Source organism: Selaginella moellendorffii, unplaced genomic scaffold (genome assembly GCF_000143415.4).
Source record: "Selaginella moellendorffii unplaced genomic scaffold, v1.0 SELMOscaffold_0, whole genome shotgun sequence".
In the NCBI taxonomy this organism is placed as follows: Eukaryota; Viridiplantae; Streptophyta; class Lycopodiopsida; order Selaginellales; family Selaginellaceae; genus Selaginella; species Selaginella moellendorffii.
This window is the reverse complement of record NW_003314261.1, coordinates 1561327-1574760: the sequence shown is the minus strand read 5'-3', so window position 1 is coordinate 1574760 and position 13434 is coordinate 1561327. Positions and strand designations below refer to the sequence as shown.

General features: G+C 43.7%; 1 protein-coding gene across 1 annotated transcript; it reads left to right on the top strand.

Moving 5' to 3' along the window:
• Positions 1-49: 49 nt before the first annotated feature.
• LOC9633566 (putative glucuronosyltransferase PGSIP8) lies at positions 50-2445 on the top strand. The gene is made up of 5 exons (XM_002960788.2): positions 50-559; positions 639-894; positions 1003-1204; positions 1308-1455; positions 1515-2445. The coding sequence occupies exons 1-5, from the start codon at positions 285-287 to the stop codon at positions 2086-2088; spliced, it is 1455 nt and encodes a 484-aa protein (XP_002960834.2). The 5' UTR covers positions 50-284; the 3' UTR covers positions 2089-2445.
• The last annotated feature ends 10989 nt before the right edge of the window (positions 2446-13434 follow it).

The window sequence follows — 13434 nt, the reverse complement described above, 5'->3', positions numbered from 1 at the left end:
GGCAAATATCTCGACAGGAGTATATTCCCCGGCGCACTGGAGTATATGCCCGTAGGGGGACCTCCTTCCTGGGATAAGACCTCGGGATCCACGATGGGTTTGAGAGGGTGCGCGTTCTCCAGGGCTAGGCTAGGCTAGGGATGCCGAGCGATCGATCGATGCGCGAGTAAGGCGGCGAAATCTGGGAGCGCGTCAATCGGCGTGGCGGAGCTGCATTGTGATCCTTGGCAGAGCAGCGGCGGCGCTGGGTATTTAGGGGATTTGGCGCTCGATCCGGCCAGAGCATGGCCGGGAGCTGGGGCAGCGGCGCCTATCTTTTCGCAATGCAGATCCTCGTCGCCATTCTCGCCATGTCGGTCGCTCTCTCCGCCGCGGACGCTGGCGCTGCTCCTCGGCACAGCAACGCGTACGCGACGATGATGTACATGGGGACGCCCCGGGATTACGAGTTCTTCGTGGCGATCAGGGTCATGATGCAGTCCCTGGCGCGGCACAAGGCCGATGCCGATCTGATCGTCATCGCCTCGACGACTGTGCCGCCGCGCTGGATTCGCACGCTGTAAGTGTCTATCGATCCGATCCCTGGCGAAATATCGCTCGATCTGGCAGCTGAAAATCGTTTGCTCTCCCTTTGCCAGGAACAAAGAGGGCGTCAAGGTTGTCTCGGTCACCGATATCCCAAATCCATACAAGGGGATGGATGGATTCAACGATCGGTTCATGTTCACGCTCAACAAAATCTACGCGTGGTCTCTCACAGACTACGAGAGAGTGGTGATGCTCGACGCCGATAACATGTTCTTGCACAACACGGACGAGCTCTTCCAGTGCGGGGAGTTTTGCGCGTGCTTCATCAATCCCTGCTACTTCCACACGGGCCTTTTCGTTCTCAAGGTACGCAAGCGCGATCATAAATGCGTTGGAGGCAGTGAAGTTTGCTTCTTAGATCTCTTTGTTTTGTGTGTGTGTCTGTGTCTGTGTCTGATAGTTTCGCTTTGGCAGCCTTCCAACGAGACGTTCCAGGACATGCTCGAGGTCATAAAGGAGGGAAGAGAGAACAACGATGGCGCCGATCAGGGGCTTTTGACAGCCTACTTCAGTGATCTTTTGGAAAGGCCACTGTTCACCCCTCCCCGAAATGGATCGAAATTGGACGGCTTGTATCGTCTTCCTCTCGGATACCAAATGGACGCTTCATATTACTGTAAGTCCGGCTGTGGTTGTTTTTTTTTTCTTCTCTAGTTTTTTTGTTTGGTGCGCTGGCTGGCGTGCTGGATCTTTCATGTACTTATCCTTTACGTTACCAGATTTGCGTCTCAAGTGGAATGTCCCATGCGGGCCAAACAGCGTAATCACATTTCCAAGCATTCCACTACTCAAGCCATGGTATTGGTGGGCCTGGCCGGTCCTTCCTCTTGGACTATCGTGGCATGAGCAGCGAAGAAAATCCATCGGGTATGTATGGAATTTTTTGTCAATAGTGCTGGTACTTACACCGATACGATATATATCAGATATGGTACCGAGATTCCGATCCTGGCAGCGGAAGCCATTTTCTACCTCATAACCATGACTGTCTCGTTAGTCATACGCCGCAGATTTTCGTCCTCCGAGAAAGTCCCCCTCAAATCGTGCCTAGGTAGGTGTCCTTGTCCCGATCTAACACAATTCTTTTATCGCCTAGTTGCCAAGCTGTCCCCGGTTGTCGCCATTGTTATGTGCTTCGTCCTTCCATTCTTTGTCATCCCGACTACAGTTCATCCTGTGATGGGCTGGAGTGTTCTCCTTCTCGGTTCTCTTTCCTACTTGGTCATCACTGCAAACGTCTTCCAGTTGCCAGTCTTTCCCACCATGACTCCCTGGGTCGGTATCGCTGGTGTCCTCGTCGTCATGGCCTTGCCGGTCTACGAGAATGGGATCGTGAGAAGCCTCGCCATTGGAACTTATGCGTTCCTTGCGGCGCCCTTCTTGTGGTGGGCTTTGAGAGAAGTCGTGGCTAGCAGGGAGGTGGGGTTTGCGAGAGAGCCGCTCATGGCCTATGGGAGGCAAGAGCCGCAGCAGTCAGCCGAGATGATGAAGCTTTGTTGATTGATGGAGTGAAGAAAAGGCGGCGGCACGACGACGAGAGCGACGAGAACTGCTGCTGCTGCTGCTACTACTACTACTACTTCTGCGACGATCAGAATTATATCCAGGTTCGGAGGGAGGTGTGTTTTTGTCGTAGCGGCATTTTTCTTTTACTGATTTTCTCTCTAACCATTTTGACACGGCTAACTACAAAGTGAAGGGAGGAGATAGAAAGAGAGAGAGAGGGGAGAGCTCCCAGCACTGTACGTGTGCTCGCTGGTGAGATTTGCTCCTTAAAGAGCCTGCTTGCCTTTGCAGGGGAATGTTTCAGGCACTTATGGTCCGATAGCGAAAAGAAAAAGCTTTAATTTTGTTCTCTCTCTCTCTCCGTCTCCGTCGTTGTTTGGTGTTTCGGAAACAATGCCGCGACTTGCGAGGTTGGTTGGCTGTTTGTTTGTCCATCTAGCTTTAACAATTGTTTTGTGTGTTTTTGCTTTCTTTTTTCAGGGAGCGAGAGCGTCCTCGATGCGCGGAAGAATCAAATAAGACTTAGTACCAGTGACAGGTATGGCACGCATTTGATCCGCTCGCTCGCTCATGAGATTCAAGTCACGACGAGATCGTGATCCTTGCAGGTACGAAGTAGCCCACGCAGAGGGAGCTCGGAACCAAGGCAGGCTAAATGTAAGAGACGAGAGACCAGCTCTTAGACTAATTGTTTTCTCCAGGAAAGCACAGCGTTGCTTGCTTGATGTAAGCCGTGGAATATAAATCGGTAATCGCGCGCATGCGTGGGATGAGACGGTTGGAAAACGACGGGAGGAGCGACTGCCGTATAAGATCGCCGCCCCCGGCTGCCACGCTGATCTCTCCTGCTAACACTGCTTTTTCCTTTTGGCTTTTCTTCAAGTTCTAAACAGTGAGCGATAGCGTGATCAGTTTTCACGATTGCAAGCTTGATTCAGACGAAAGGATGAAGTTTTTAAGTCACATATTGGCAGGTTTCTAGAGCTGTTGTTATATAAGTTCCTGCATCATTTTCCGTCCTCTGGGATGTTTGGAATTTTCAAATTGAGAAAAAAAGGACATATTTCCATAGCTTTTGCCATTGCTTTTTTGGGTTAGGTGTACTTTCCAGAACAAGAAAATAGCATTAAAGACAAGGAAGTGAAATGTTTGAGGTGAATAAGGTTGTGTATATGTTAAAAATGGCAGTTAATAATCTAGATTGCAAGCTTTTACTAATAAATATTTCAATTGCAAAATTTTTGGAGGTTATGGAGTATTCATCTTAAGAATTTTCATATAACTTACTTGTGGGAGAAGGTTAATCAACAATCTACATACAAACTCCATTATCACATTTGAGTTGTTAGGTTTGTTATAAGCCCTCGAAATTTGTTTGGAGATGCAATAGCACTAGGGATTGTGGGAGCCAATCTTTGTATACACCGACAGCTATGATCCCCTCACTCTGCTAGAGATGTATATGCAAGACCTAATATCCTTGGGTTGCCACCTGAATGCAAATATCATCCAAACGATTGTTTGGCTTGTGAGAACATCACTTATTCCAGTTCATTTTTGTAAGGTCAAAGGGCACTATGACATCATTGGAAATCAAGTTGTAGATGAGTTAGCAAAGATTAGTGCACATTTACTTGTAGGAAGATCACAATTTATTAACACTATAGTTGAGTCACCATATAGTCAAAAACAAAGTTATTCATGGCCTTAACAATTTGTGATTTATTAAAAAAAAACAAACAAAAAAACAATTAAATATGAGGTCCAATTATACGGCTATAATGCCGTATACTAATATTAATGTAGTGGGATTTTGGTAGTTGTCAGATTGGTTTCAATCCAGATCACTTATTCCTCTATATAAGCTAAGATTTTTGGGTTAATTGATATACACATTTTTTATATTCTGTTTTTTATATTCTATACATTTACATTGGTGGAGTTGAATGGCACCTTTGATTGTCCTTAAAGAGTGCTTGAATTTGGGATTTTTGTTTAAATCTAGCTTTTGCATTATTTAAATCTCCTTTTCATTCTAGCTTGTTCCATTTCATTTCTTTCACTCTTTTCTTTTCATACATCTTCATGGCAAAGCATCAGTCTCCTCCTCCTTTGACTTTGGAGTAGTAGTTGGTGCAATTGTTCGATACTAGTTGCATAACCAAACTTAGTTGATGGTGGCATTCATGGCACGTGGTATAGCTCCTTCTGCTCTTGGTGCCGATCCTTGGGTTCGGCCAAAGTTCTTTCATAAGAATCCTAGGGAGAATGTGCATCATTGGTTTGATCACTTTATGGTGATTGCCACATATAATTCTTGGGATGGTGTTTAATGTTTGTGTGAGTTTCCCACTTGTCTCCAAGGGACAACACTGTAGTAGTACAATGGTTTGAGTGCAACCACTTGTAGGGATTGGAATATTCTCCTAATACTTTTTCAAATGCGCATTTGGACATACTGATGATTGTGATGATGCCTTCCAACAATTGCATTATCTTTATCAAAGATCATTTGAGTTTGTGATGCAATTTGGTGTTTACTTTTGAAGCCTCTTGCTTCATGCAAAGCTAAATATGTTAGAGTGGATTAACCTGGGAATGTTATGGCCAGCACTTCATCAAGATCTTGTACAACTTATGCATGCACTTGTTCTAGCCACCCTTGACAATGCCCTTTGTTTGACACAACATTATAAGATGTCCTTACCTCCATTTCTTGCTACACATCCTTCAGCTCCACTTCATGTGGGAGATGGTCTTATTCCAATGAAGGTTGATGTTGCTACTGCTTGAGTTCAAGGATAAGGGGAGGATATAGTCATGGCTATGATGTTTGTTGTTGAGTGTGTGATAAAGTTGGTCACATTTATTGACATTGTTGGCGTTTTTTGGATTGGCAGCCTCTATTTCCTAGGTGGAGACTTTGGTGTTAATAATGTCCTATTGATGCTGTTGTAGTGGAAGGTTTAAACACCTAAATGCATCCAAGAAATGAGGTGTCGTACAAGTAACAAAGGGACCTTGCATAAATAAGTCAGTGACCCTTTCATCTTTCTTTCAGAAGTATCATCAAGGGGTTCACTCGGCACAAATTCATTTAGTGTTTACTTTCATAACTCATTTTTATAACAAGAGATTTCCTATTATTCTCTCCATTTTAGTTAATATAAGTTCAAGTTTATCTTCTATTGCTCTACCTGTTGCCACATGTTTCCATCTACATTTGCGTCATGTGGTAGAGCCAATTTTTATTTTTTATGGAAACAGTCATACACATGCATGTGCATGGGATGACGTGGATCTAATTGTGTATAAGCGATCTCGAACTTGAGTTGCAGTCATTGTAAATGGTGCTAAGTCAAAGTTTTGACTTTATCCTTGGTATAGATTGGTTATAGTGCACTCATGCCAAGTGTGACTTTGAGGCTTCTCCCCTTTGTCTCATACTTCTTTATATTTTATCCATTCCTCTCACTTTCGTACCTCTTTATCCCTCTACTTTTACTTTTATTTCCATTACTTTTGTCTCCCTATTATTTCGTCCTATATTTTCGTTTTGTTCTGCTCTTCCTTTTTTTGATCCCTTCAACTTCACCAGCTCATGAAGGAGTATGCCGATCTCTTTGAATTTAACCTATCATCTGGGGTTAAGATTGCCATACATCATTTGATTCTAACTAGGGATGTGTCAAGACCCCCAACAAGATTAAGACTGGAAAATGCAAAAGATAAAGAGAAAAGCTAGTGGAAACAAAGAAGAGGCCTTAGACTGGTGTTGATTCAAATTGTGGAGAAGTGGAATAAGACTAACCTATATATACTATATGTTGATGAAGCTCCACCACTCTTGGATCGAGGACGGCCTAAATATAGCTGAGGTCGAGGAGGTGCCACATCATCATTAGGAATGTGGCTCAAGACTTAGGAATCGTATAGGAAATCAGAGAGTTAGGAATAGGGAAGAGTCTCGAGAGTCAGAAATAGGGAAGTGTTTCGAGAATAAGGAATGTAGTCTGCAGGTCAGGAATCCAGTGAGATTCAGGAATGTGGTATGAATTGGGGAATTCCTAACAGCACCCCCTCCTCAAGAACGAGTGGAACGAGGACGTGAATGAGAATGAAGAGGAGGATGAGATGGGCGGCCAGAGACGGGAGATAGAGAAAAAGAATGAGGGCTGGGACGAGAAGGATAGCGGCGGTGGAAGTCTTGAACAAGGTCAGGAGAATGAATCAGGTTGTCCGCAGGTTCCCAAGTGCATTCTTCAGGTTCATAACCTTTCCAGTTGACCAGATAGTAGAGTTTAGATCGTGAGATCTTGGAATCAAGGATGTCCTGAACCTCGTACTCAGACCCATCCTCGAGCTGCACTGGTGAAGGCGGAGGAATGACCCAATTTGGAATAGGACTGGGAATATAAGGCTCAAGGAGAGAGGAGTGAAAAATGGGGTGAATTTGATAGGAGGAGGGAAGTGCAAGGCGATAAGTAACAGAATTAATGATAGTAGTGATAGGGAAAGGACCGAGGCGTTTGAAATCGAGTTTGGGACATGGCCTGGTGGTGGAGATATTTTGCCTGAAGAGCCAGACTTTATCCCCAATATTGTAAGGGGGACAATCCTGACGATGGGCATTGGCAAATGTTTTATGAGATTCCTGAGCACGATGGAGGTGGAAGGAGATGGAGTTGTGGATTTCCTGGAGGTTGGAGACAAATGTCTCAGAGCGGGGATTTGAATGAGCGGATTCGGATGGAGAAGGAAGTGAGAGATTGAATTGGGGATTTCGGCCAGAGTTCGTAAAGAAGGGGGAAACTCGAAGAGAGGAGTGGACAGAGTTGTTATAGGAGAACTCAGCAAGTGGAAGGATATCGAACCAGTCATGCTGATGATATTTGATGAAGCACCTCAGGAATTGTTCTAACGTCTGAATCATTCGCTCAGACTGTCCATCAGTTTGAGGATGATACGCCAAAGAGAGGTTGGCCTTCACTCCAAGCAGCTGCAAAAACCGTTGCCAGAAATAAGAGATGAACTGAGGTCCCCGATCCAAAACCACATCTGCAGAAATCCTATGAAGTCAGAAAATTTCCCTAAATACTAGTTTTTCCATGTCCTCGCCCGAAAACTCCTTGGTACACGGCAGGAAGTGCGCCATCTTTGTGAAGCGATCCACCACGACTAAAATGCTGTTGAAGCCTCAAGAACTCGGAAGATCACTCAAGAAATCCATGGAGATGAATTCCCAAGGACCTGAAGGGACCGGGAGGGAATGAAGCAAACCTGAAGGAAGGTGGCGAGGTACCTTATTTCGGGCGCAAGTGTCACAAGAGGTAACAAAAGTTTTGATGTAGCCGTCTATGTGAGGCCACCAAAAGTCCTGTGCAACCAGCTGATAGGTCTTTGTGATGCCGAAGTGACCAGCAATCGGGCTATCGTGGCACGCCATCAGGACCAACCTTCGAGCATCACCTTTAGGAACGTAAAGCTGCTCCCCACATTACAACAAGCCATCTAAGAACTCGAACTCGTCAAATCGCCGGCAGTCGAGAGTCACTGGCTGTCCAGCCTGAAGATGGGGAAAAATGTCGCTGGCGAGGTCATCCGATTGAAGATCGTTTCTGATCGCATCCATCAAGGAGGAGTCCTGAGGGGCTAGGGAAATTGCCATAACTTGAAGCCGATCAGGACCAAGGATAACTTGATCCTGTTGATCGAAGGCAGGATTACCAGGCCTGAGACTAAGATAGGAGAGCCTTGAAAGAGCATCAGGAAGGCCTTGAAGCTTTCCAGGTCTGTACTTGATAACAAAGTCAAACCAACTTAGGAATTGTGCCCACCTTGCTTGACGGCGGCTCAAAACTCGGGAAGTGGCAAAGTACTTGAGATTTTTGTGATCCATCCAGACTGTTGTTTGATGGCCCGCCCCCTCCAAGAAACGGTGCCACTCTCCAAAGGAATCCACGATGGCAAGGAGCTCCTTGTTGTGGATTTTGTAATTGATCTCCGCAGGCTGGAATTTCCGAGAATGGAAAGCGACTGGATAAAGTTTGTGATCCGCTCCGAGTTGAGACAGCACAGCATTGATGGCAAAGTCGGAGGCATCAGCCTTGATGAAGAAAGGTTGTGAGGGATCCGTGTGGATCAAGACAGGAGCAGAACTGAAGGCCACCTTGAGTGTGTCAAAGGCCTGCTGGGCAGCAGCAGACCAAGAGAAGGGAACATCCTTGCAAGTGAGATGTGTGAGAGGAAGGACAATGTTAGAGTAGTGATCAATGAATTTGCGGTAGAAGTTGGCGATGCCAAGGAAAACCTGAACGTCTGACATTGATTGTGGAGGCTCCCATTCGAGAATAATCTTGACTTTGGTAGGATCCATCGTGATACCCTCAAGAGTGACAATGTACCCAAGGAACTCCACAGACTGCTAATCAAAAAAACATTTCTCAAGCTTTGCATATAGGCCGTGTTCTCACAACTTTGCCAGCACCTTGCATACATGTTTGTCATGCTCCTCCTTAGTTTTTGAGTAGATCAGGATGTCATTGTAGTGCACATGGTTTTGACCCTTTATCCTATGGTGATTTACCATAGGATAACACCACGAAGCGGAACCTAAACCCTCTTTGTGCCATGTGACAAATGCCACGAGTCACATGCCATGTGTCCAAAGGAACGTGGTGTGGAACCCATTCAGGGCCTTGGGCCACTGAATGAAGGAACGGTGCCAAACTCCCAAGCATGGAGCCAAGGAGTGACGGAACCGAACCACGGAGCAACTTTCAAGCGTACAGCCCAAGGAGCAAAGGGACAGAAGCCCAGAGCGACTTGGAACGGTCCTAGAGCAACCAGCATCCCAATGCCAGGACCAGCACGCAAAATGGAGCCAAACGGAGTCTGGCACTATTTCGGCATACCGGTGGCCTAACGTGAGGATATGGGTACTCCACCAGCTAACATGGAATGGAACTTAGGCTTAGACCCAAGCTGGATGCTGAACAAGGACAGGCACGCAAGTGGGAGCTAAACTATGCCTCAGGTTGGTCGGCCATGCTCGGCCTACCCACTATCCCTACTATACATTTGGAACCCCCCCCCCCCCCTTATGGAACACATGCTTTGGGCTTTCACCCCAAGCATCCCTTAGTACCAGGAGTTAGTCTCTGGGACAAGTTTCAAACTTACGAAATATGGAATGTCCTTAGATTGTGAATTTGGATACGGGACGAACACCATTGTGTTCAGGCTGATCTCTACATTCCGTAGATATGCCAAATGAGCAAATCTGGACACTTTCCATAAATAGCATTTGGGACCGAAATGAGACTAACACAAAAGGCATGATAGCGAGGGTGTTTGGTAGACACGGTAAACTATTATGTAGCGATATTGAGGGACCAATCTCAATACGCGACTGTTTTGTCAAGCCAGTGCAAGATAGAGCAAAAGAGAACTAACAAGCCGGGCCAAGTATGCTCAGCTAAATAGACACTTAGGAATTCCTTCCTTATGCTCATCCGGCCAAGTACAAATGCAAAGTCCAGTTTACTAACACTTGAACAAGAGGGACTAATAAAGGGTCTAACAATACTGACCTCCTGCTATCGTGGCAGTAAGGTAAGAGTGTCCGTAAGGACTGGTCGACAAGTAACTTTCGATACCCGAAGTCACATGCGCGACACTCTCCCCCCCTAGGGAAGATCGACGTCCTCGTTGATACATACTCAAGTCTAGAATACTGCCAAGGAAATAACTCCAGAAAAAGTTCACGGTACTCACACTATGTGAGAAATGCACCAACTTAAATGAGTTAGGGGGCAACCTCTTTGTCTAATGCAGATGCACTACCAACTCAGACACCTTCCAGCTATCGCCGACAAGGAAATGACCAACGGAATCAGCCACCCTTGCTGCTCTGGGTGTCACCCAGCTACAAAAGTGTGATACGCCCCTACCCACAGGTGGCATAGAGAGAGAAGCCAAAGGCCCCAATCCTTCTGAGCAAAGAAACCAAACCCGTCGGTAAGGTTTAAATAGACTACTGTAAACAGGTAGTTAGAGTTGTTTACATGGTCACGCCCTTTCAACGAAATAAGGAACATCGACAGAGAAGCGGGTTATGTGACTAGTCGACAGTAGCTACCCCATGACTAGAGATTTCACCATGCACATGAAGTGCTGAAGCCAGTTTGCCCATTACTGGCCCAAACTCAAATATCATTATATGGACTATATCAAAGTCATAGATAATGATATCGTAGAGTCGTAATTATCAGTGAATAAAGCTTAAATTAGAACACAAAAGTATTCCAAGTAAGTTATCATCCAATAAACCAGTATTATAGTATAGGAACCACCAAGATCACTATTATTGGACAACATAGGATTCACCATCCAACAAAATTCAATAGCAAGAATATCATTAAGTAAAGTCAATGATGAAACTTAACTACCAAAAATGGCAGATAGCATGCCAAACAACTCACAAAACACAACTCAAGGAACACAAAGTATTATTGACTAACAAGCACAAAGCTTGTGAATGTATCACCTGAAGGAGATAACATCCTAATCTATCAGAACTAACTCGAGCAACAATCAATAAAACATAATGAATGTGGTAAAACCAACAAACACTTAATTATCTAACCATTGCACCAGCCAAACTGAATAGATCCTGGTCAACAATACCAAGGAACTTAAGTTGCCTAAGTAAGTGCCAATAACATCCTACTGATGTCTTAAACCCAAAAGACCAATCCAAAGCAAACCACAAAGAACATGTGGTATTGCATAAAAGCCATAAGCCATTAAAAAGATCAACTAACCATCATGAAATATCATCAATCATCCCATCAATAAAGAGATGTAGAATCATTGGCTAAGAAGGAATCCACCATCCCAAAGAACGGCAAATCATTCTATACCAACAATAATCAAGCAAAATTTTTTGACAAGGATAATCAACTATCCTAGATGATAGTCAATCATCACTAATGATTGTTAGATGCAAAAGCTAACTTTAACATTAAAGCTAATGAGCTAAAATGCCTTTCCTAACAACTTCAAACAAATGGAATAATGAGCATAAAAACTCAAGGAACCAAGAACTTGAAGAAGCCTATAGCTAAGTCTTGCCTAACAATGATCACAAGTTCCGCATAAACTAACTTTAATGCTAAAGAGAAATCATGGTACAACCCACAATATCCCCCTCAACACATCCATAAGTTAAACTTCATAATGCCAAAGCTAATGAAGAGTATGTCTGCATCAATCCAAAAGCTAAGTACAACGAAGCTATGCTCAACAAGTGATCACTAAATGATCCTCCATGAATCCATCTATAGAAAACGTAACTCACTTTATAACAAGCACAAGAAGAATCATCAATGATCAACATATTCTAATTCAAATCCAAGGACTCAAATTTTCTAATATCAATCACTAACTCTTTCTCTCGTAAAGTTAGTATAGTCCACGATTAAATCACTTTTCAAGGAAAAGCCAAAACTCAACCTCTACTAAATAATCTCGTTTAGAATATAACTAACTCAACTTGCCACTCAGTTCGTTTGAACATCAACACAGTTGCTAACTAGCAAATGTATGAATGCCAACAATACAAAGAAGCCAAATCATCAACACTATCTTTATCAAGACTAATGAAACTCAATGTCAATCCTTCGAAGAGATATCTCATTTCACTCGAATCTTAATATCAATATTGTCAACAACAAGGCATCACTTCAGTGCCACCAACACCATAACAAAGTTAGAAGAAAGCACGAGTGAATCACCACTCAAAGCGCTCTAACAACCAAGTTAACTAAGGTCAAAGATACCTTAATCAGTATTCGAGACCAACCCTTTAGCAAAACTCAGTTATAGATAACACTTCATCAAGGAGTGATTCACCACGTCCAAGACTCAATGAAATCCAACACTACAGACTAGATGTAACCAAATGATATCAACAGAGGTAGAGTCGATATGTCAATATGAAAAACTCATGTAAGTCTAACGACATAATCCTCCGCAACACCATCCGATAAAGCAAGCCCATCTTTGCTAAATCATCATCGAGCAAAGCAAGTGTCAAGTAGTCCTCGACAAAATCTACAAGCATTCATTAATTGTAAAGCAATTAACAATCACTCCTCAACTTGCCTTCACAAGTCCCAACACTAAACTCATGTCATCAAGTTATATACTTGTCCAACATGAACGTGATACCCCAGGTACGAGATAAAAGTTCATAGACAAGCACAAACTAAATGACCACTCGAATCCAACTTAACCGCAATAAGCTCACTAATGCATTTAGCTAATAGCTCTAAGCATGCCTTGAAGAGGCTAGCTATGCGTAATCAACACTTAGTCGAAACTAAAGTGAAGACCACAAGATGGACTTATACCGGTACACAACCTCCTCATAGACAAAGCTTTAGTATGGGTACCAACATCTCAACTCAAACAACTAAGTTAGACATCACCATCTTTAGCCAAGGCATAGGGCCACCAAGACCAAGTCAAGATTAGTGAGAGCTCACTACTCTCATAGAGTTTATCGAAATGCAAGATGCAACCTGCCACTAAGCACAACGCTACAAAAGAAAGGCACAAGGGTCACCTTTCTTAGAAAAGTGCAACGGCCACTTTTCTACACCAACTCCAGACTCTATCCAACTTATTTGCTTTAGCTTCAAAAGTCAGCATCCCTTTCGGGTTGCATCATACAAACTACATACTAAGGTCTAAGTTAACCGAAGTCAACTCCAACCTTTTCACTAGTTTGTACTGGCTTACGAAAACGGAATGGTTTTTGGGCAAAGTGATCAATAGATCAACCATTGGAAAAGTCTAAGAAAATTTGTGGAAAATTTTCCATCCTAGAGAAAGAATGACTCTCAGTCCAGGATTGCAAATTTTTAAGATTCAACTAACATCCTCTTACAAACAACTTCACATAGGTTCACCTCAACACAAACTCTCATGACTCATAGTATGCTTAAGCTTCGAACATCTTTACCCATACTTCCGACATCCAACACAGACATCCGCAAATGCAAAGTGAACATCCAAGGCTTAATCACGAAGACCACATCTCTAGATATCCAAATTGCATTAACACTCTTCTTTAACCACCTTCAAGATCCAATGTGAAGCTTAATACACTAACAAAAAAAATGACATGGAAAATCAAGGTCTAAGGAAAATTCCTCATTACTCTAAATAACAATGCCACTTCCACTAACACAAGTGCTAGTGATCTCAATGCCTCAACTACACACCTTCTCCATCTAACAATTTACTCCAAGTGTTAACGGATCAACCGATGAG

What these genes read in the sequence shown, in the direction of transcription:
- LOC9633566 (XM_002960788.2), top strand. Translation starts at nt 285, where the DNA reads ATGGCCGGGAGCTGGGGCAGCGGCGCCTATCTTTTCGCAATGCAGATC. An exon ending in CGGGCCTTTTCGTTCTCAAG is followed by an intron (nt 895 to 1,002) that starts GTACGCAAGCGC and finishes TCGCTTTGGCAG; the next exon opens with CCTTCCAACGAGACGTTCCA. An exon ending in AATGGACGCTTCATATTACT is followed by an intron (nt 1,205 to 1,307) that starts GTAAGTCCGGCT and finishes TTACGTTACCAG; the next exon opens with ATTTGCGTCTCAAGTGGAAT.